The 26,242-nt window shown below is 34.9% G+C and overlaps 1 protein-coding gene across 4 annotated transcripts in view; it reads left to right on the forward strand.

Moving 5' to 3' along the window:
• The window catches only part of LOC131936721 (uncharacterized), a 302,556-nt gene that overhangs the window by 137,563 nt on the left and 138,751 nt on the right, over positions 1–26,242 (forward strand). Inside the window, exons 2-3 of one of the 4 annotated variants that reach the window (XM_059293785.1) lie at positions 8,417–8,481; positions 8,833–8,909. The exons of 1 other annotated variant lie outside the window; for it this stretch is intronic. In XM_059293785.1, coding sequence (XP_059149768.1) covers positions 8,834–8,909 — 76 coding nt within the window. In that variant the 5' untranslated portion in view covers positions 8,417–8,481; position 8,833. Of the gene's footprint in view, positions 1–8,416; positions 8,482–8,794; positions 8,910–26,242 lie in introns of those variants that run through there. 2 more of the 4 variants (XM_059293784.1, XM_059293787.1) reach the window with 2 other exon arrangements.

The following is a 26,242-nucleotide window of genomic DNA, read 5'->3' on the forward strand; positions in this document are numbered from 1 at the left end:
CAAGTTAACCATACACGGCATATAGCCCTTCATTAGGTCTACATAACCAAGTTAACCATACACGGCATATAGCCCTTCATTAGGTCTACATAACCAAGTTAACCATACACGGCATATAGCCCTTCATTAGGTCTACATAACCAAGTTAACCATACACGGCATATAGCCCTTCATTAGGTCTACATAACCAAGTTAACCATACACGGCATATAGCCCTTCATTAGGTCTACATAACCAAGTTAACCATACACGGCATATAGCCCTTCATTAGGTCTACATAACCAAGTTAACCATACACGGCATATAGCCCATCATTAGGTGTACATAACCGAGTTAACCATACACGGCATATAACCCTTCATTAGGTCTACATAACCAAGTTAACCATACACGGCATATAGCCCATCATTAGGTGTACATAATCAAGTTAAACAACTGAACAGTCCTTGTCATCCACAGCCTGGGGTTTGAATGCCGCGGACACAGGTACAACTACCCAGAGTCCCAGAGGTCACATGACATGAAAACACTGGTAGAAATCGCTCACAGAAGAGCATAAAAAATAATTTCAACAATTGCGGTCTCACAGGGGCCACAACCAAATAAATTATAAATTATCCTTATGACTGTTAACCCAGGTATGAGATACAATTTTATCAAGAATAATATATTTAAAGAGCACTTTAATCACCAATTTCCGATAGGGCCTTTTTTTTTTACCACAGAACACATTATAAAAGTTGACAAGCTAGTAATGACGGCCTTGGGACTGGAGCGGCATCGCCCCATTTCCCACATTCCATTCCATTCCATTCCAGTCCAGTCCAGTCCAGTCCAGTCCAGTCCAGTCCAGTCTAGTCCAGTCTAGTCGAGTCTAGTCTAGTCCATTGTGGTCCATTCTGGTCTATTCTGGTCCATTCTGCTCCATTCTGGTCCATTCTGGTCCATTCTGGTCTCTTCTGGTCTCTTCTGGTCTATTCTGGTCTATTCTGGTCTATTCTGGTCTATTCTGGTCTATTCTAGTCTATTCTAGTCTATTCTAGTCTATTCTAGTCTATTCTAATCTAACCAACAACTGACCAGTAACAACACTGATCAACACAAAAACAAAATCAAAGCGATACGCTGGATCATAAAACACACACTGACACCCACATTTTAATGTCTCACACAGCACAACCCACACACAACCCACACACAACCCACACACAACCCACACACAACCCACACACAACCCACACACAACCCACACACAACCCACACACAACCTACACACAACCCACACACAACCCACACACTACCCACACATATCCCTTAACACCAGTACACCACCCTCCACTCCAATAATTGATATCACACAAACGCACCACTTTCCACAAGCCACAATCCCTACACACGCCATCGCACAAAGTTATGGAGTAGAAATGAGAATACTATTATTAGTTAAAATTGAGTTGAATACTATTGAGTAGAGTGGAAGAGGCGAAGTATTATGTAATAGACGCTTGCAGAAATGAATAGAATGAAGTAGAATGTGGTTTAATTTTGTCAAATTAATTAAAATGTAGTTTAATATAATAGAATACATTAGAATGAAGCAGAACAAATTAAATCGTAGAGAAATGAAGTATAACACAGTAGTAAAGTGTAAAATGGAGTGGGAATTCTTAGAATATTTTTCACCTTAAAAACACACACATGGCTACTCACGTCATATTATCTCACATAGCATGCTTCAAAATCCCCACCTCAATCGATTAGCTTCACAAAGTACAAACAAGTGGCGTAGCCGGGAATTTATATATATATATATATATATATATATATATATATATATATATATATATATATGTATATATATATATATATATATATATATATATATATATATATTTATATTTATATATATATGGTCTTAAGTGCTTTAACCACATGTGCTTTGACCATAGGGGGTTTGACCACAGCGGGGGTTTGACCACAGAGGGAGGGGGAATAATATATAGATTTATAAAAAGAAATTATAAACTGCTATTTTAATTTTAATTTATAATACAATTAATACCATTTTATACATATTTCCTGAAAGTCCATTAATAGAAAATAAATGTACTAAAATAGTCAAGAACGATATTTTAGTCTCCACATAAAGGCTGGTGCTAGACCTCATAGGTTTATTTTAAATATAAATGGAACACAAATAATGAGACATATAACAAGTTTCACAAATAAATAATGTAGATGTACGTGAAATACAAAGCATATGTAAAATATAATAAACCGGGATTGATCTCCCATAAACTTTCTCGAACATTCTTATATAACTCGGAATATAGACATGATTTTTAAAAACTTTTAAACTTTTAAAAATAGAATAGAATCTCGTAGAAAAAAGAATTGCGCACCAAGCGAACGCCAAAAGAAAATGTGCATAATAGTGCGGAATATAATAAATGTCCATGCTCTTTTTAGAAATCGGAAATGGCGTAAATTATTACTTCCGTTAATTAAGTTATGTGCACATTCTACGCTATATTTACGTTATATTTTCGGCTATTAGCGGAAAGTATTTAGCTTAATTCTAAATGACATATTAATTAAAGCGGTAGCCGGACGTTTTCCCGAAAAACGCTTGACCAAATGCCGTTAGCCTGACTGCCGATTTCCCGAGTTGACACTTGCCCAAAAGCGACAAATGCCCGAATGGACACTTGCCAAAATGCGACAAATGCCCGACAGCCACTTGCCCTAAGAATGTTAACTTTATAGATTACAAAATAGACATTTTTAGTAATTTAAATTGTAAATTTTCGTAATCAATCCAAATCAAGCAAAAAGAAAGGGAAAAAAAAACAAACAGACATTATTGATTAATTTGTATTTTCTCTGTAAAAAGATTACATACATTTTTTTGCATGAGTATGTCCGCATGTGTGTGTATGTGCGTGTGTGTGTGTGTGTACAGGTCCCAGTATGAAGTATATTCATGTTAATGTCGCTATAGATACAGTTGTAAAGATGGTTATAAACATAGATAAGTATACATGTTCATGTACCAACGTACATAATAAGCTGTCAGCTAACTTGATTTAAATGTTTAACATAATATTAATATGACGTCTTCTGAGTTCTGTGTAAAGTCAAATAATTTTACCTTGTGATTTTCTAGTAGCCAGTCCTGTTTAAGCTAGACAAACAAGATCGTACTTAATTCGTTCAAATATAAATATAAGGTACAATACCTTCATTAGGTCTACATAACCGAGTTAACCATACACGGCATATAGCCCTTCATTAGGTCTACATAACCAAGTTAACCATACACGACATATAGCCCTTCATTAGGTCTACATAACCATACACGACATATAGACCTTCATTAGGTCTACATAACCAAGTTAACCATACACGACATATAGCCCTTCATTAGGTCTACATAACCAAGTTAACCATACATAACATATAGCCCTTCATTAGGTCTACATAACCAAGTTAACCATACACGACATATAGCCCTTCATTAGGTCTACATAACCAAGTTAACCATACACGACATATAGCCCTTCATTAGGTCTACATAACCAAGTTAACCATACACGACATATAGCCCTTCATTAGGTCTACATAACCAAGTTAACCATACACGGCATATAGCCCTTCATTAGGTCTACATAACCAAGTTAACCATACACGGCATATAGCCCTTCATTAGGTGTACATAACCAAGTTAACCATACACGGCATATAGCCCTTCATTAGGTCTACATAACCAAGTTAACCATACACGGCATATAGCCCTTCATTAGGTCTACATAACCAAGTTAACCATACACGACATATAGCCCTTCATTAGGTCTACATAACCAAGTTAACCATACACGGCATATAGCCCTTCATTAGGTCTACATAACCAAGTTAACCATACACGACATATAGCCCTTCATTAGGTCTACATAACCAAGTTAACCATACACGACATATAGCCCTTCATTAGGTCTACATAACCAAGTTAACCATACACGGCATATAGCCCTTCATTAGGTCTACATAACCAAGTTAACCATACACGGCATATAGCCCTTCATTAGGTCTACATAACCAAGTTAACCATACACGACATATAGCCCTTCATTAGGTCTACATAACCAAGTTAACCATACACGGCATATAGCCCTTCATTAGGTTTACATAACCAAGTTAACCATACACGGCATATAGCCCTTCATTAGGTCTACATAACCAAGTTAACCATACACGGCATATAGCCCTTCATTAGGTTTACATAACCAAGTTAACCATACACGACATATAGCCCTTCATTAGGTCTACATAACCAAGTTAACCATACACGGCATATAACCCTTCATTAGGTCTACATAACCAAGTTAACCATACACGACATATAGCCCTTCATTAGGTCTATATAACCAAGTTAACCATACACGGCATATAGCCCTTCATTAGGTCTACATAACCAAGTTAACCATACACGACATAAAGCCCTTCATTAGGTCTACATAACCAAGTTAAAAAAAAAACAAACAGACATTATTGATTAATTTGTATTTTCTCTGTAAAAAGATTACATACATTTTTTTGCATGAGTATGTCCGCATGTGTGTGTATGTGCGTGTGTGTGTGTGTGTACAGGTCCCAGTATGAAGTATATTCATGTTAATGTCGCTATAGATACAGTTGTAAAGATGGTTATAAACATAGATAAGTATACATGTTCATGTACCAACGTACATAATAAGCTGTCAGCTAACTTGATTTAAATGTTTAACATAATATTAATATGACGTCTTCTGAGTTCTGTGTAAAGTCAAATAATTTTACCTTGTGATTTTCTAGTAGCCAGTCCTGTTTAAGCTAGACAAACAAGATCGTACTTAATTCGTTCAAATATAAATATAAGGTACAATACCTTCATTAGGTCTACATAACCGAGTTAACCATACACGGCATATAGCCCTTCATTAGGTCTACATAACCAAGTTAACCATACACGACATATAGCCCTTCATTAGGTCTACATAACCATACACGACATATAGACCTTCATTAGGTCTACATAACCAAGTTAACCATACACGACATATAGCCCTTCATTAGGTCTACATAACCAAGTTAACCATACACGGCATATAGCCCTTCATTAGGTCTACATAACCAAGTTAACCATACACGGCATATAGCCCTTCATTAGGTCTACATAACCAAGTTAACCATACACGACATATAGCCCTTCATTAGGTCTACATAACCAAGTTAACCATACACGACATATAGCCCTTCATTAGGTTTACATAACCAAGTTAACCATACACGGCATATAGCCCTTCATTAGGTCTACATAACCAAGTTAACCATACACGGCATATAGCCCTTCATTAGGTTTACATAACCAAGTTAACCATACACGACATATAGCCCTTCATTAGGTCTACATAACCAAGTTAACCATACACGGCATATAACCCTTCATTAGGTCTACATAACCAAGTTAACCATACACGACATATAGCCCTTCATTAGGTCTATATAACCAAGTTAACCATACACGGCATATAGCCCTTCATTAGGTCTACATAACCAAGTTAACCATACACGACATAAAGCCCTTCATTAGGTCTACATAACCAAGTTAACCATACACGGCATATAGCCCTTCATTAGGTCTGCATAACCATACACGGCATATAGCCCTTCATTAGGTCTACATAACCAAGTTAACCATACACGGCATAAAGCCCTTCATTAGGTCTACATAACCAAGTTAACCATACACGGCATATAGCCCTTCATTAGGTCTACATAACCAAGTTAACCATACACGACATATAACCCTTCATTAGGTCTACATAACCAAGTTAACCATACACGGCATATAGCCCTTCATTAGGTCTACATAACCAAGTTAACCTTACACGACATATAGCCCTTCATTAGGTCTACATAACCAAGTTAACCATACACGACATATAGCCCTTCATTAGGTATATATAACCAAGTTAACCATACACGACATATAGCCCTTCATTAGGTCTACATAACCAAGTTAACCATACACGGCATATAGCCCTTCATTAGGTCTACATAACCAAGTTAACCATACACGACATATAGCCCTTCATTAGGTCTACATAACCAAGTTAACCATACACGGCATATAGCCCTTAATTAGGTGTACATAACCAAGTTAACCATACACGATATATAGCCCTTCATTAGGTCTACATAACCAAGTTAACCATACACGGCATATAGCCCTTCATTAGGTCTACATAACCAAGTTAACCATACACGACATATAGCCCTTCATTAGGTCTACATATCCAAGTTAACCATACACGACATATAGCCCTTCATTAGGTCTACATAACCAAGTTAAACATACACGGCATATAGCCTTTCATTAGGTGTACATAACCGAGTTAACCATACACGGCAATTCGCCCTTCATTAGGTGTACATAACCGGGTTAACCATACACGGCATATAGCCCATCATTAGGTGTACATAATCAAGTTAAACAACTGAACGGTCCTTGCCATCCACAGCCTGGGGTTTGAATGCCGCGGACACAGGTACAACTACCCAGAGTCCCAGAGGTCACATGACATGAAAACACTGGTAGAAATCGCTCACAGAAGAGCATCTATATATATAATTCTCCTCTGCGAGCCGTTAGAAAACAAGCTGCAAGCGCCTCCTTACAGTCCCCTCTCTTTCTCTCTATCACTATCACCCTACCCCACCCCCACATGATCTGCTGAGCTGTGGTCACGTTAATGTTTACAAACCGTACAGCCGGGTTTAGTGACGGCTATTAGGGGCAGCTAATTTAGTTTGAACCGACTTTAAACTTACAGGAGGTAACTAAGAGGAGGCTGCTTTCACGGGGGGGTGTAGGGTCGGGGTTAGGGGAAAGGAGGGGGGTTAGTGTTTTAAAGCAAATATTTTCAGTGGCGGCATTGGTACTGTCGAATTCACAAATTATGAATTAATGAAAAGTAGAAAATAAATCAACTAAATAGCGGCGTATAATACGCCGCGGGTCGGCTCGTAAAAAATAATTTCAACAATTGCGGTCTCACAGGGGCCACAACCAAATAAATTATAAATTATCCTTATGACTGTTAACCCAGGTATGAGATACAATTTTATCAAGAATAATATATTTAAAGAGCACTTTAATCACCAATTTCCAATAGGGCCTTTTTTTTTTTTACCACAGAACACATTATTAAAGTTGACAAGCTAGTAATGACGGCCTTGGGACTGGAGCGGCATCGCCCCATTTCCCACATTGACACGTCACTTCTTATTTTACTTATGTAGGCTATGTGTTGAAGTTGAAATTATTCTACAAAACTTTATAATTTGGCTGCTTTATTGCTGTTTATGGCAATAAAAATTACAATTGTTCTGGCTATCGAAAGCCGATCTTCATTTCTGCTAGCGATAGTAAATCTAGGACTGTTGGTTCTTGCTTGCGTTACATTTGGTCTCAACTTTTGAACCCAATGTGTCAGGTCTCAACACAGATCTAGATCTCGAACGCTATATTAAGTATATTTAGTTCAGTTTTGCTGCTTTTAGATCTAGTGCTAAAAATTAATTAAATCTAGAGTATTCTAGACTTTAGATAAACGTCTAGACTCCAGCTAGCAGAAGCTAAATCTAGAGCGAAAGGTGGAGAAGTACAACTCTAGATTCTCGTTCTACAAAATTCTCCACGTTTTGACATGGTTTATTATTTTATTAAATAGATCTAGATTCTATATTAAAGGAAATATAGTCTCTAAAGTTATAGATATAAGAGAAAATCATCTTTTACAATGATGCATAGAAAAAATAGCAGCAAAACTAGAACTAATCCTAAATTAAATTAGATCTAGATTCTAGATCTAGATAAAATTAAAATTTATTGGGGAAATTATTGCTCTTTTTTTCAGGTCTTTAAGTGGTGGACCCTGTGCTAACATTTGTAACAGTAATTAGACATTGTTGTCATTCTGTAGTTCTATGCTTATTACAGACAGTTCCATAATAAATATAAAGTATCATTATGCTAATTACAGTTCCACAATAAATGTTGGTATTCTGTAGTTCTAAGCTAATGACAGTTCCATCATAAATGTTGTCATTCTCTAGTTTTATGCTAATGACAATTCCACAATAAATGTCGGCATTCTCTAGTAATGACAGTTCCATCATAAATATTCTCATTCTGTAGTTCTATGCTAATGACAGTTCCAAGATAAATGTTGTCATTCTGTAGTTCTATGCTAATGACAGTTCCATCATTAATGTTGTCATTCTGTAGTTCTATGCTAATGACAGTTCCACCATAAATGTTGTCATTCTGTAGTTCTATGCTAATGACAGTTTCACTATAATTTTCTCTCTCCAGAGCCTGAAGGATCTTCCATAGTGGTGTGTGCTGTATGGTGTTAAAGTCAAGTGGGGAGTTCAAAGGTCAGTTCCATTATATGTTGTATGTTGGTCTAAGAATGTATTTAACCATAATCTTCTAAAGATGACCCTCATGCTGTATTCTGTTTTCCACATCATTGACCCGTGGCTATTTAACCATTATCTTCTAAATCTGACCAGCATGTAGGATTGTGTTTCTCTTGAATGGCCAATGGCTGTCTTTATTTTTCAGTTAGGGTTTCTATCTCTAAAAATTATATTTTCATTAAATTGTGTCGTTTTGAATCTTAAAAACCAAAACAAACCATAAGCCATTTAATCTGATCACCATAATTTCTTTACAGATATAGGTAACTCATCAACGACTACAAGAGGTCTAAATGACCGCAACAGTATGGCCAGTGGAGAGGATAGTCTAGATGACCACAACAGTATGCCCAGTGGAAAAGACTTATCAAGATATTTTACAAGTAATGTCCATTTGTTTGCTATTTCTATAGAAAATGCATGCATCAAATACAAAATGTTATCAATGAGGCTAGTGAAAGTTTCTGCACTGATGAAGTCCTTGTGTTGCTTTAATTGCATGATGGTGATGGTTGAGGTGGTTGTGACAGTTGGAGGTTGTAGATAGTTTTCATGTTTTATGTTTGTCAAAGTTTAACGGCTAATGAAATGTTCACAGTAATAAAATTGTTTTGTTTACCTGTACAGGTACACATGAAGTACAAGAATGTCTTAAAGGTCAAGGTGAGGTAGATCTACACACACACCTGGCAAACTGCAAGAAAAATCCTGGCCATAAAAACTTTGTACCTGTAAATCAGTTAAGTCTTGAACATTTTCCTTCTGGTTACCATGACAACGATTTGTGTGACCTCACAAAAGCCCTGGCTGACCTAACTGTCAGGATAGCCGTTAAGTTGACCAGTCCAGACAGACCAGAGTTTGTACCAGACACTCAAGATCCATATCCTTGCTACAACACCAGGGGACAGAACTCACTGAGGACAGGGACTGGGAGGGTGGGGCTGGTGATCAAGTTCACAGAGGGGATGGACGGCAACAGTACTTGTCCATGTCCTGAATGTGACCACTCGGACACACCCAGCAAAGTGTGGTGGAAGGTTTATGTGTCGACAGCCAGACATGTGGTTTTTGATTCAAGTGAGGCGAGACAGTCCAGCTGTAGGTTGTGGTTTGATGATGATACAAGTCCAGTGGTCAAGATTTATGGGTGGAAGGTGGGTGGGTCAGACACTGAGAAAGACACGTGTGTGTTGTATTGTGTGACACATGACGTAGATGTAGGTGGTAAACTGGAGGAGATGGAGTGGCGGTTTATTGGTCTACATGATAAAGTGAGGGACAAATACAAGAGTCGTTTAGATGTGGACAGGCTGACCATTATAGTGTCACATCCTCATGGCTGTTCTAAGCAGGTCTCTGTAGGTCACTGGGTGGACAGGCAGGTGGTGAGGGGTAGACAGACCAGGTATACGTACAACACGTCCACCTGCCCAGGTAGCAGTGGGGCTCAGGTCTACATACTGGGGTGGGGCTGGAGGTCTGAACATCCCCACAGTGGAGCTAACTCTGGTGGATTAAATTATAGTGGGCTGTGGCGGGAATAAGACTTGTAGTTGTCTGCTCTTGTATAGAATGTAAACAAACATGGCGCCTGTTGGATGTCTGTCTATTCTAGAATGTAAACAAACATGGCGTCTGTTGGATGTCTGTCTTTTCTAGAATGTAAACAAACATGGCGCCTGTTGAATGTCTGTCTTTTCTAGAATGTAAACAAACATGGCGCCTGTTGAATGTCTGTCTTTTCTAGAATGTAAACAAACATGGCGCCTGTTGAATGTCTGTCTTTTCTAGAATGTAAACAAACATGGCGCCTGTTGAATGTCTGCTCTTAAAATATTTCTTGACATTATTGTAGAGCTTTATTAAAATTTTAATTAATTATCTCGTTATTTTTATCAGAGAAAAAGTTGTTGATTGTTTGATTGGGAGTGGAGAAAAAATTGTCACAATTTTGTTGTAAATATAAACGTAAATAAACAGTTTTAAATCAACTCGTTTTCATTTTTGTTTCTGTTTGTACTTAAATATTGTATATTGTATATTGTCGTTAAAGTTTGTATTGATCGACTCTCAATATTGACGCTAAAGTTGGGATCTAGCGACTCTCAATATTGACGCTAAAGTTGGGATCTAGCGACTCTCAATATTGACGCTAAAGTTTGGATCTAGCGACTCTCAATATTGACGCTAAAGTTTGGATCTAGCGACAATATTCACGCTAAAGTTTGGATCTAGCGACTCCGAATATTAAAGGGACGGAGTGGCCTAGTGGTAGTGAGCTGGACTGCTATCCCGTAAGTCTCGAGTTCGAACATGGTCTGTAGAACGTCCATGAGTCCACCCAGCTCTGATGGGTACCTGACTCATGTTAGGAAAAGTAAAGGCGGCTAGTCATATTACTGACCACATTATTCCTTCATATGCCGAGGTCACAAAAACAAGTGAACTCTACTTCACCTTCCCCGTAGACCGCCACGTTTGAAAGGGAACTTTACTTTTTTACTTTCAATATTGACGCTAAATTTTGGATCTATAAAATGTAACAGTGAATTGAATATGAATTAATTTTCACATCTTTTAATTGTTTCAATATCAACCTGAACTTCTACAAACATCTTTCTGTTATTTTGGTCTTAAGTGGTCTATAAAGAAAATTATATCAACGTATGGATATTTTAAAAACCATTGGACATATTAAACAAAAACAATTTTTCATGTCGCGTCATAAAAGCTTGAACCAACGAGTAGGTGGGATAAAACATTGCTGTTAGCGGTCAAATGGAAGTAACAATGGAAATAGAAAATATCTTTAAGAAACATGGATAATGTACCTTTAAATAATGTAAAATAGTGTCCATGTAATTTTGTTTAATGTCACACAAAGTGAAATATCTAATTTTTATGACATAAAGTCAGATATCTAATTATTATCACACAATGTCAGATATCTAATTGTTATCACATACGGGTGGGGGGGGGGGGGGTGGACCGCAATTGGGGTTTGACACCAAAACAAAAACTTTGCAAATTATATAGAAGAAAAATGATTAATTGGATTTTTAAAAGTCTTTTACTTTTTAAATTAACAAGTTGGTGGGAGGGGGGGGGGGTACAATGTTGCTTTGTTCGTTTTGAATAAAAATAATGTGTTCACAAATTCACGCGATTTGACAAAATAGGAGTGGGGGGGGCGGGCTGAAACTAAGTGTATTATATATATATATATATATATATATATATATATATATATATATATATATATATATATATATATATATATATATATATATATATATATATTATAGCCCATAATTTTTCTAATTTCGAGGGGGGGGGGGGGGGCGATGACACCAAGAGGTGCCGCACCGGGTGACAACCGACCTAACGAAGCCACTGAATTCACATTGACTAAGACACTCAACACGACACCATATCCATGGGGATTTGTTGCATGTGCTTTACGCTCATAGTATGTGAAAAATGCTTTATTTTGTTTTTAACTTACTTTATATTAATGTATGTAAATAGATCTCAATAGTAATCATCAATCAGACAAACTTTATTGAATGACTTTAAATTCTTATCCCGCAAACTACCTGGCTATAATGGTTTTCTACATTTGTAATGTTTTTCTAATACAGTGTAGTTATGGGTCTTTGTAACTGAATTAGTGTTTTAACACAAACATTGTACATCAGGCAAATAAAAACCTGTAAAGTGTAATGCAGCTATTAAGGTCCATAGTCCACAAGGTTAGATGCCCTTTACAAACTTTATTTATAGAAGCTATTTTATAGTTTTATGTAATAAATTCATTACAGTGCCATTTCCTAGTCTTCATCGGTTTTTTTTTTCAATTTCTTTTTTTCCAACATTTTCCACAATTCAAATCCCTGACGTTTTGTAAGTCATTTTCACACATAAATTTACATGAATAAACCATTACAATAACTAACTTGTTCTGTTTGTTAGAATATATGTGTGTTTATGTAGCGTCATCACTTATTTGGTATATTATTTTGCGTAAAATTTTGAATTTAAAATGCAATAAATAAAAAAACGTAGTAACGTACACCTTTGTAGAAAAGCATACATTTGAATCAAATTTGGTTTGTTTGTATTTTTTTGTGTAAAAAAAGTTATGTATTCTCACATTTGTGTTAATTTTATCGCAACCAAAACTTTTAAGTTTGACTTTATGACAACCAAAACTTTTAAGTGTGACTTTATTTTGTCTTTCGATATCAAAATATGGGTACATAAAAAAACCCAAAAGATGCTTAATTAAAAAATATATTTATAACAGTTGTCTTCTCATGACATTAAATTTTTAAACAAAATAAAGTAATTTAATAAAGCTTAAAAAATTACGGTCTAAGGGGAGTAACAATTAATAAGAAAACTACCTAAGAAACTTGAATTTAGTACCTTCTTTGTGTCAATTTAATATTCATTTGTTAAAAAGACATATCTAGACTTTAATTTGTTTCTAAAAAAAAAGTTTTACATGAATCAATGACATCAAATGAATTTTAAAACAGTAATTTTAAGGTTTTTCTGGTTTAGAGCTGAAATGTACATTCGTAGACTAAATCTTTGAGGAAACTTTTTAACTGATGGAAACTAATGTAGAACAATTTGATTTAAAGACACAAAATTTTTTTAAACAGTGAGTAGTAATTATTTCAAAAGGTCAATAGGGTAGATGAAGTAGAGTTTACCTGTTTCTGTTAGCCCCGTTTTAATGAAGGGTGGATGATCTTAGCAAATAAATAATAAGTTGGTCGTGTAAAATGAATCGAACTTAATGCCCTAATTAAATGTGATCTTTAAGTTAGATTTGGTGCCCTAATTAAATATGATCTTTTAATTAGATTTGGTGCCCTAATTGAATGAGATCTTTAAGTCAGATTTGTTGCCCTAACATTACATGTTGTCGTGTTGGTATTACACAGTAGATTTGGTGCCCGAAAATTACATGTTGTCGTGTTGGTATTACACTGTGTATTTGGTGCCTTAACATTACATGTTGTCGTGTTGGTATTACACTGTAGATTTGGTGCCCTAACATTACATGTTGTCGTATTGGTATTACACTGTAGCTTGATAGGTGTGTAGATAACTCTTATAACACTTAGAAAAGAAACCAATTGTATTAACGCGTAATGTACAATTATTTCACTAGCCAGTTTTGTTAAGAAATGACGCGACTAGGTCTGTGTAAGATTCTACAATTCTATCAACGTCAACGTTAGAGATCAGATACATTTTTTCTTGATTGCATTATATCTTGCCTGGATCACTGTATTAAAGAGAAACAAATATTACGGATTCTTGAATCGCTATCCGATCAGTAAAACAGCATACTGTTGGAGCCGGTATGCGGAAAGAGATAGGCCTACTCTTGCCGAAATTTTAAGAGCTAAAAACATAAGTATATTGTTCAGAATAGATCATTTTTTATTGCTTGTTTCATAACAAGTCCTAATACTGCAATCTTCGTACAGTTAAAACCACTAGACCTACTAAACGATGTAACAAATGGTACAACACGACAGCAGGTGTTGCTTTGTCACTTTGTTCAATCCAAATGATAATTTCGAGTCTACGACAAACGCCCGAATGGACACTTGCCCGAATACGACGAATGCCCGAAAGCCACTTACCTGAAAGCCGTTTGCCCGAAAAATGTTAATAGTAGAAAATAGATAATATTATCAAATTGACATTCTTAATCAATTGAAGTTTAAAAAGTTGATCATAAACACAATTCTAAGCACAAAAACCAAGTTGTTTATAGTATTTAAAAAAATGGATGTTTTTAAACTGAGAAATTGCTGTTAAAAAAATGTGTATTCTTTAATAAATGTAACGTGATGTTTGCGCGGTGACTTTATATTCTGTTGAGGAATGTTTAGCTGACGTGTTGCGGTGGTTATATAGCGCTTATGACATGGTTCAAATGTGGTTCAAATTTAAAAAATCCTTACCTGATAGGTTTGTGTATTTATATATTGTTGTAGTAATTTAGTTTACACAATAGAATAAATGCAGATACTACAAGGACGCTCTTACTGATAGGTTTAAAATGGCTGAATAGATAATAAATAGCACGTAAATAAAAAGTATATTGTGTTTCGGTGTAATTGAAGTGAAAATTTAAAATTTAAAATAAACATACGGTATCTTAGGATGGGTTTCGGTATTACACATTATGTCTTTAGAATTGTTTCCCTTCTGTATTTTTCTGTTGTTGAAAATTGAGTGTCGCTACCTTATTCAAACGTTTGTTAAATTTGGTAGAGATAAGCTGTCTACTCCATCTGTTGGAGAGATGTAGCTACACTCGTCTAAACATTTACATTTGATGTCTGCGGCCATTTTTCGACATTTTTCTACACCTGTGGCCATCACACACCTGAGTTGTTCGTGAGCAAAGCCTCAACCTGTGTATCAAATAGCTCGTTAAACTGATCATCAACCACATGGTGTGTGTGTTGTCGACTCTAGCCTTGACTTTTGTCAAACTTTTGATCTCGCGACAGAATGGGTAGTTCGATGTTTATTCATACCCATACATAAACACAGAAAGCTCAGAAACCACATAAACGCTGAAAGCTCAGAAAAGCACACATAATAAGACACAAGAAACAATACTGATGTATAAATTGGGTTACGTACGCGTGGCACCAGTAGAATGATCATTGGGTCGTCATCTTACTTAGTGCTAACGATTCATAAGATAATGCATCTCAATGTGTTAGAGGGTCATGTTACTTCACTGACGAGAATATTTATACAATCAAACAGATTCTTCTGCCACGTAAAACTGCACCAAGGCGCATATAATAGTTGAAAGATAGTATCGTTAAATAAAGTGGACACAAAGTGCCCACCTTATTAAAAAACATACTTGATTGGTCATCTATGTAGGACCTACAAACAGTAAATTTTAAATGTATCGTGTCGGTCAGTGGTGGGGGGGGTCTGGGTATGTCCGTGTACATAAACATGTGAATATATTTACATCAATGTTTTTCATATTAAGACGAACACTTATCTTTAGAATACTTTATAAAATTATTCTCATCGAATGAAAAATTTCGGTTATTAGTAGTTTGTGTGGGGACAAAGCATGCACACGAAATAGTTATATTTTAAAATACATTCAATTCATATTACTTACTTCATTCTAGTTTCTACTTTTGATATGTAAATTTGACCTTTAAAAAAGGAAAGTTTCCTTTTCAAACCTGACGGTCTATGGGGCACATGAAGTAGAGTTCACTTGTTTCTGTGACCTCGGCATATGAAGAGATAGTGTGGTCAGCACTATGCCCAGCCGCCTTTCCTTTCCCTAACGTGAGTTAGGTACCCATCAGAGTTGTGTGGACTCAGGGACGGTCTACTGACTTAAACCCGGACTCGAACTCGAGACTTACGGGTTAGCAGTTGTATACTAGAGTTGTATACTAGACATACATAAAACATTATAATAAATTAGCTAGTTAGACACACACACAAACATATATATATATATATATATATATATATATATATATATATATATATATATATATATATATATATATATATATATATATATATATATATATATATATATATATATATATATATATATATATATATATATATAAAATCCCAAAGTAGTATTTACCTTTGTATACAGTACATTCGACATAAGTAAATAATTCAGAATTTTTTAAAACTGGTGTCACTTTAAAACTGAAGGCCGTTTGGATATAAGGGACACAGCAACACGATCTTGCGTGATATTTTTTTTTTTACCTCCCTTATGTCCAATATTTTACTCTCGATAGCCATGATTAACAATTCGATATTTCACACCAGTCCTGGCAAACAATTTGCTATTGCTACTGATATGTTACGTAATATTAGACTGTTTGATTAGAATGCATCAACGTGTTAAAAATAAAAAAAAACACCAAATTTATTACAAACTATGACAATTGAAAAATACGGCCAAAACAAATATGATGTGTTAACATTTCTCGAGATCTAAGTTCCACACATTTTTTTATACCGAATAAGCCAATAAAAAGAAGCTTGACTGCACACGGGAGTGTCTTCAACTATTTCTATTAGATCCTATTTCCTTTTATAAAGGCCAACATATTATTGCAAACAAAATGTTGTCTTCGCACATTTGATCAATGACAACATAACTAAGACGATCTTGTGACACAGGTTTTATTCAAATTCTAAATGTCAACAGCAAAATATCAACAGCAAAATTTCTACTTCAAAATATCAATTTGTTCACATGTTTTAAATAAGTAAATTTCTTTTTCTTTCTCCCGGACTAAATTATTACTGCGATGTAAAATTTAGTTTCAGATTTTTTTTTCATATTTAATGTATAGGGGAGGGCAGCATCCTTGTATCACAACGTCCACACCGAGTGGGAGGGTTAGGGTAGGCGCTAAAACATCGACTTCTGAGGGTGCGTGTGGACTGGGAAGGGGGGTGAGATCGGGCTTTGTGGTCGTCAATATGTTGAATTTACCATGGAAACATAAAACTCGCAGACTGCATGTAAAAATAGATATTAAGACGACAGTACTCGCGTTTACAGAAAAACAACATCCCAACGTGTAAATAAAGATCAGGATTTACACCTACACTGGCGTCATCCGTATCACAAGCGACCACCCCCTCACCTACCCGGGAACCAACACCTAAAATGACGTCATACCTTAGTCTGTCAATAGCAATTTATTTTCTAAAATATTTACTAAGCTCTATTGACGTTGAATAGGCGTAGGTTTATGTTTAATGACATTTTTACAAATTACCTACACTAAGCCATCAATTGAATTTAGATTGTAAAATTATTTCAAAATCCCTCATTCACCCCTTCCGGAGCATGACGTCATTAATGGACGAACCCTAATGAAAATAGCATCTGTTTGGTAAACGATGGATGAAGTAAACAGAGGCCATGAGCCCAAGGAAGTCTTGCGATTTATTAATCGTATTCATGCTACTATTTTACTTTCTCGTATATACGAAGTATAGAAAAAGTCTTGTAATCGTGCAAAAAAAAAATCGAGATTTTTACAAATCTCGACGTTTTACAACTCACTGATACGGAAAAACATAATTTTGCAATCTTGTCCGTATGTCTGTGTGTCTGTGTGTCTGTGTGTGTGTGTGTGTGTGTGTGTGTGTGTAAACACGATAACTTGAGTACCTTTACAGCTAGGTTGATGAAATTTTATATATAAGTATTTTATCAAAATCGTAGATCCGTATCAACTTTTGAGCGATTTTCGATAACCGGAAGTGGTACTTTTTCTACTTTGAATTTTTCAAAAGCCTATAACTTGAGTACTATTTCAGATAGATAAATGAAATTTCACATGTAAGTAAAAGATCTAATTCTCTTCGTTCTGTCAAATTTTGAATTTCCGTTGACGGGAAGTACTAATTTACGCTATTTCCGATTTCTCAAAAACGGATGTAAATTTACAAAGTACTAATAATATTGCGCACCATTATGAACATCTTTATTCGGCGTTCGCTTGGTGTGCAATACTTTTTTCTATGAGATTCTATTTTATTTTAAAAAGTTTATGTATTTAAAATGGATTAAAAATCATAACTATATCCCGAGTTCCCATCCCCTGTTGTTTTATATAAGAATATTCGAGAAAGTTTAGGGGAGATCACTCCCGGTTTATTTTATTTAGCGTTCACTTGGTGTGCAATTCTTTTGTCTACGAGATTTTATTCTATTTTTAAAACTTTAAATATTTAAAATGGACTAAAAATCATGTCTATAGCCCGAGTTCCCATCCCCTGTTATTTTATATAAAAATATTCGAGAAAGTTTAGGAGAGATCACTCCCGGTTTATTTTTAATTTCAATATATCAACGAGTTCAGAGAATAATACTGTTTTCACCCTCCCCCTCCCTCCCCACACAGAGTGTTAAATACTTTGCATGAGCTTTTTGTTTGGTAATGGTAAAATAATTGAAATAAATAATAGAACTAATAAATAACAATTACCGAAAATATTAAAGCCGTATCTCAGTTAATAAGTACATAAATACATGTTTTATAAATAGTACATTCGTAGTACGCTTTAGAGGTCTATTACGTTTTTGTGTACGTCCAAAATAGAGGAGGAGAGGAAGGGGGGCGTTACGTTGAAAGTCAACGAAACATGGATTTACTGATTCGTTTTAAATAGTTATTGTACCTATGAATTGCCAGCGTTGAAATGCTCTAAGCTAAAACAAAACATCTACAAACTGAGAAACATTCACGGCGCTTTTGTTATTTGTTTGTTTCTCTGAAGTAGACCTATATGTCTAGTGATGCAGCTTTATTCATCCTTCCTTGCCTATTTGATAATATATTCAAATTATACTTTTAGCAAAAGAAAATATTTATAAATATTCTATATATACAAAGTATAGAGGAAGTATTGTAGTGGTGCAAAACAAAAATCACCTCCCTGAGTCTTAATTGTTTTGCAATTTTGTTTCGTATGTCTGTGTGTGTGTAGGTGTGTGTGTATGTGTGTCTGTGAACAAAATAACTTCAGTACCATTACAGCTAGCTTGTTCAAATTTCATAGATAAGTATTATGTCGAATTTATATATATATATATATATATATATATATATATATATATATATATATATATATATATATATATATATATATATATATATATATATATATAGGCTACAAACCTCTGTAAGCTTCAGAATTTTATCATATATCGTGAACGTCAAACGTGTCCACGTAGAAGACGTCACCAGGTGTGGATGCTATGACGTTCAGCTCCCCAATGTTGGCGTCACCACACCTATAGCGATGACCCTAACGCCAGACACTTTTAGCGCCGCTGCTGCCGTCTGCGTTTTATTTGGGTTGTCGGACTGACCATCAGTGATGACAATAGCGATCTTCTGCATGTTTTCTCGCGCGCGGAATGTCAGAGTATCCCCGGCTTCTCGTAGCGCCGCGACAGTGTCTGTGGAATCTTCCATATACGGGGCCTGTAGAACTATCTGGTAGAGGAAATAAGTGATCCAGCTTCATATTTGTTAGAAATATCACGAATAGGCGTATATTTTAATAATATAAATGGTTAAACTCGGAGTTGACGAAAACATCTCCTGAAATTGAGTTTAGCGATCTTTGGCATTTGGCAACAAAGTTCATGTACACGAGCTGTACAAGGACTCCGACTAACAGATTTTCTGTAATATCAAGTTCAGTAGCCATTTGTCCTTGATAACGGGAGCACGACAGGTCTTTCTGATTTTGTCCAATGACCTTAAGGTAGCCATTGATTAGATTGCTAGCAGTTGCTTCTCTGTGTCGGGTGTCGCCCGGTGCGGTAGCTGAGTGGATCCACCAACTTTGCTCTGACGATACATTTTACGAAGATTCGATTTCGTGTCACCCCGTAACTTGTAAATTTTGTCTATGTCTATGCTTTTATTTATATGTAATTATGTAACCGAAACCTGAAATATGTTTATATCTAAAATTCTTAGACGTGGCGAGAAACAAAATAATAAAAACAAACATTAGACTTTCGAAAACGGATGCCTACGTCGGATATTGAAATCCAAGTTACCTTAAACATTTTTACCAATGCTGAACTTTGGACAGATAACTGCGAGTACACTATTGGCACAAGTAGATGGATGGGACACACCTTACGTAAACAAACAATTAACATCACCAGCCCGGTGATTGAAATCACTAAGATAAAGTCCGTAGGCCAAAACATGTGTGGAAAAGATTAGTTATTTGTGAACCCCAATCATCTGAAATGTAGACACAGTTTGACGGAACCAAGTATAATGGAGAGATATGGTTGTGTTCTTAGTCTCCACAATGGTCTACATACATATTAATGATGGTATTCTTTGTCCTGGTATATTTTGTCCTGATATCTTTTGTCCGTGAGATCATTTGTCCTTGAGATCATTTGTCCCGAGATCGTTTGTCTTTGAACCATTATATTTTACCGCTCAAAAACAGTAAAATGCACATATATCGCTTAATAATAATTATGAAGTATATGTAATACAAGCTAGACTGCTAACCCGAATGTCTCGAGTTCGAATCCGAGTCAGAGTGAGTAGAACGTCCCTGAGTCCACCCAGCTCTAATGGGTACCTAACTCATGTAACGAAAAGTAAAGGCAGCTGAGAAAAAGTACTGACTCTAACTTCCCATCATACATCGAGGTCAAGAAACATATGGACTTCACCTCATCTGCCAAAAAATCTATTGGTCTAAATAGGAATCTTTACTACTATATGTAAAATACATTTACTTATAATATAACTTAGCTATTCCACCAATCAATGTGAAAACGTCATTACCTGTTTAATGCTGGCGTGTGCTACTGTGTCCAGGTTAAACACAACTTGTGTCTTGCTAGAAAACAGCATGGCACTAAACTGGACAAACTGATCCCCGATGTTAAAATATTCCGTCAGCCAACAACAAAGTTTGTGTCTTGCTAGAAAACAGCATGGCACTGAACTGGACAAACTGATCCCCTGTGTTGAAATATTCCGTCAGCCCAACCACAAAGTTTGTGTCTTGCTAGAAAACAGCATGGCACTGAACTGGACAAACTGATCCCCTGTGTTAAAATATTCCGTCAGCCCAACAACAAAGTTTGTGTCTTGCTAGAAAACAGCATGGCACTGAACTGGACAAACTGATCCCCTGTGTTGAAATATTCCGTCAGCCCAACAACAAAGTTTGTGTCTTGCTAGAAAACAGCATGGCACTGAACTGGACAAACTGATCCCCGATGTTAAAATATTCCGTCAGCCCAACAACAAATTCCAGCTCCTTTTTGTAGTCGTCCTCACCAATACTTCCAGTGGAATCGATGATAATAAGGATGTCGGCCTGTGGATTGTGCTTGGGAGCTGAATTATATGAGGAGAATTTTTTTTTTTTAAATTTCCAGGAAATATTTTAATTCAAATAGAAGTGTATAAACAAATACATATTTAAAGGTATATTATTAACGAAGCAGTAAAACAAATTTTTCATAAAAAGACTTGCATGATTACTAGGGTGTGTACATTTTAATATTTTGTTTCAAAGTTAAGTCAGCGATATTGAGTTATGATGTATTCGTTCGCTAAAGAAACATATCTTAAATACAATGTTTTAATACTTTTTGTTCTGTATTTAGTATAGCAAAGGTCTAGTTTTAAAATATTAACATCCACTGCGTTTTATAAAATGAAAATAAGCACAAGTCATCGCATGTAACAGCCATGTTGCTCTAGTGACAAGGATTGACGCACCTATTGAACAGATAGTAGATTTCAGTTGTTCTGCTCCGTTTGCTATTAGTTCACGATCATTTTCATACGTCATCACCATTTCAGTACTGGACACCAGGCGTTGAAAAAATTCCCTGTCATTGGCCGAGTCATCGTGTTCTACTGACACGACGATTAGTTCAGTTCCCAACGTCCTGATCTTGTTCGCTTCATCAACAGCCTCGCTCTGGTCGTCATGATCTTCCGCCTTGGTCAGGAACAAAGCAATTTTCTTGACCTCAGAACGGCCAGTAGTAGAGCTGATAATTTTTTTCTTGCCATTTTCAAAGCTTTTAAAATTTTGAGACAGTGTCCGATATACGGAGTGGTGTTTAGCGCCTGAAAGAATATGTAGTTATATCACTATTGATTTTTCAGCAACACGCACACACACACACACACACACATATATATATATATATATATATATATATATATATATATATATATATAAATATATATATATATATATATATATATATATATATATACATATATTTATTTATTTATTTATTTATTTATTTATTTATTTATTTATTTATTTATAGTCCTTTGCACTCACGTAAATGAACGTAAGCGTCATACCAAGCACGGGAAGGCCCGGGGCGCCAAGTAGTACCCTGTCGTGGAGCCGGAGGACGCCCAGATTTTATTCAGTTTAAGTCAGTAGTTACATTTCTTATCCATAATATATCGAACTGTTTAAAACTAAATTATGCACCATAGTGCTCACAGGATAGTCCAGGGCGCCAAAACAAACCCAGCCGTGGCCCCGGCAGACGCAGCTAATTCAATTTAGTGAACGACTATAATACCCCAAACTTATCCGCACACCCCACTCAAAGAAAAACTATATGGGGCACCCGCTGATCTGGAGACCACAGTCCAGTTCACACACGAAGTTGGCCTTGTTGTTTAAATCCTCCATCGTCTACTAAATTAAGAACGAAGAAGAAGAAGATCCGCAAACGGAAATATATAAGTGCGGCTTGTGAACTGTAATTGATTACAAATAATAATTAGTAAACTGTACGTTCAGTGTATAAAATAAATGAAAGGCAGTATTTAAAGTATGTGTGTTTTGCTTACAACATTGCACTTGATCAATCCACGCTAGTTATGTAATTTTTTTTTTTGGACACACAAATAAAGACATAAAAAGTAATTTTTTCTACAGATGTCAATGTTTTTTTTTAAAGGGAAGTAATTTTGTTTTCCTAATTCATCAAGGGACGTAATGAGTGCTAAAAGACTAAATGAAACAAATTTCAGACACAATTAGAATTTCGGTGACAGAAGAAACATTTTCTTTAATTTCGTTTAATGTAAATACCGTCAATTAACATTATAGGTTTGGAAAATACAATTTGTTTTATAACACCTTCAATAATAATTTGTTTAATAATTAATTTAGACGTTGAGCACTTTAGATATATCACACTATGGCGATCAAGTCTTTTTTGATTGCTCTATTTCTTTGAAATCACGGGTCCGCTGACTGTCCGCGGTCACATACATAATTCAACATAATTTGTTTTTCTAGAAAATGCTTCCATGTCCCATTGACACTCCCCAACCACCCACCCCCGTCTTGAACAATTTTTTTTACCACTCCCCGCCCGGACTCCTGACACCTTTATTTGCCCTTCACCTCTATTACTGTTATCCCTTTCAATTTTGTATAATCACATATATGACATCATGTAAATATTCATTATGTACATATTTTGCAAAATCTTTCGTTTTAATTTGGTGTTCGAAATTATGTAAAGAATTTGATGTTGATGTACTCGTTTTAAATTGCAAATAAAAGTAATTTATATATATATATATATATATATATATATATATATATATATATATATATATATATATATATATATATAATATAAAAAAATAATAATAAATAAACAAAATTTAAAATAAAAATAGAAAAAAAATTTAAAAAAAATAAATAAATAAATAAAATATAAAGATAAAAAAACAAACATAATTCAACTTCATATCTATTATATATATATATATATATATATATATATATATATATATATATATATATATATATATATATATAGTTTTATATATGTATGTATTTAATTACATATTTTGTTATGACATACCTGTTCGAACATAATCTGATCCGGGAATGTTGTTGAATAAACACACCTGTGCTGCACGGTTCCCACTATATTTACCATTATGATGACGTCATTCCTGTCATTTTCCCTGGAGAGTTTTAAAACAAACTCCATCTGTGTTCTAAAGGCGGCCTCAGTGCTGGGAGACTGGACAATGAGGAAGGTGTCAGCCATAGCCAGGTGTCGTGGGTCCGTAGTTTAAAAAAATATTTATTTTTTAAACTACCAGTACCAACACGAAAATCTTTAAGTACATTTAATATCCTTTTTTTATTAGCGAGGCGAATAAATTTTTTCATGTTTTTGTTTTAGATGTCTTGAAGTAATTTTTTAAAATTAAATAAAAGGAAATCTTTGCTTTAATTGATAACCTAAAATATAAACAACAACTTACTAACTGATAAGGTCGGTTCACTCGGCTAAAATAAAAGTGAAATATAAATACAAACATGGGTATTCAAAAGAATTAATTAAAGTAAAAACTAATAACAATGTCGATACATCATTCGTTTTAATTTTTTGACGAAACTTCGCCCTCTTCTACTGTAGCTTGGAAAAGTGAACGCTGTGGTCTTTATAATGTTTTGGAAGTTCAAGACCCAAGCGTTAAGAAACACATCCTTTACCTAACCCACATCCTATGCTGCACACGTATCGTATGACACTTATAATGTTTTGGAAGTATAACATGTTTTAACTATCCAGCGATGTACACAATTGTATCAATTTTCGTTTATTTGTTAGCTCAAGTAGAGTAAATGTGTTGCATCTGTAATTAGGGAAATCAACTAAATAATAATGAAAGATATAGTGTACGTAGCCTTAGAATGGCTTTTTTTAATCCCTACCTATATAATAAAATAAACCTAACTAATGTTTGATGGAAAGCCACATACCGCCCTCGCAATCGGAGGAAAATAAACATCATCTGTACAAAGACATTTATATATATATATATATATATATATATATATATATATATATATATATATATATATATATATATATATATATATATATATATATATATATATATTATTTATTTATTTTTATATATATATATATATATATATATATATATATATATATATATATATATATTTTTTTTAGTTAAATTATTTTTAGTTGATTTTGTTAGTATAAAGTCCTTGATAAGTAATGTAGTTGTGTATATTATGTAACTGAACTACTTTGTCAAATGATCGCTGCAAAAAATACAAACCTTCACTTTGATCACTTTGATCACTTTGATCACTTTGATCATTTTCATCGCTTTCATTGCTGTCATCGCTTTTATCGCTGTCATCGCTTTCATCGCTTTCATCGCTTTCATCGGTCTCATTGCTTTCATCGCTGTTATCGCTTTCATCATCAATATCTGAATTTGCTTCATTCACAACCATCTGTATTTCTTCTTTACTCAAAGCTTCATCTGCCAGACCATCATGTAGAGAACACGAAATATCTTAAATAGCTTAGGTCGCTGTTTTCAGGGCCAGAGTACGAAATGTTCTAAGATGGTCAATGATTATAACAAAAAGGTCAATGAACTGAATTTTTCTAAAATGGTCAATGCATAATATTTGCAGATCAACGAACAGATCGTTTCTTGGATTGCTCATGTAACTTATAAAATCAGAACACAAAACATTTCTTATACAACCCAAGTCACTTACTACAATGTCTAAAGACGAACCTAATTGTTGTTGGCCCACGCAACTTATTCTATGCCGATATTATTATAGTCTTTAGGGTATCACCAAACAAGCAAACTTATCAAATATTTATCACTTGCCCGCGGCTTGTCCCGATACAGATGCGATAATGCCTTAACATACAGTTCTATTTTTTCATCGTTGACGTTCTCTAAACCAAGGGTAGGCGACAGTAAGGCAGTTAACACAGCATCCTCGTCCTCGTTAGACACAGATTCAACAAGTTCAATCAGAGTTTGTTGAGCTAATGCAATATAATAAAACAATCTCACTGAAATACGATCAAATAACCTATTATTGGAATCATAAATAGTGTATGACAGCTCATTACCCGACTATACTGGTACTTTTTGAAAACCCTTTAAAAAAATTATTATAAGTAATTTTTATACCGGTAACGTTCCAGTTGCTCCCGGTCTTAATAGACATGTCTATAATTATATTAATATCTAAAATAATGAGATCATTGTTACTGCTCACACTAATATTTTAC

Source organism: Physella acuta, unplaced genomic scaffold, assembly GCF_028476545.2.
Source record: "Physella acuta isolate Inbredline_101_S28 unplaced genomic scaffold, ASM2847654v3 ptg000186l, whole genome shotgun sequence".
NCBI classification, from domain to species: Eukaryota; Metazoa; Mollusca; class Gastropoda; family Physidae; genus Physella; species Physella acuta.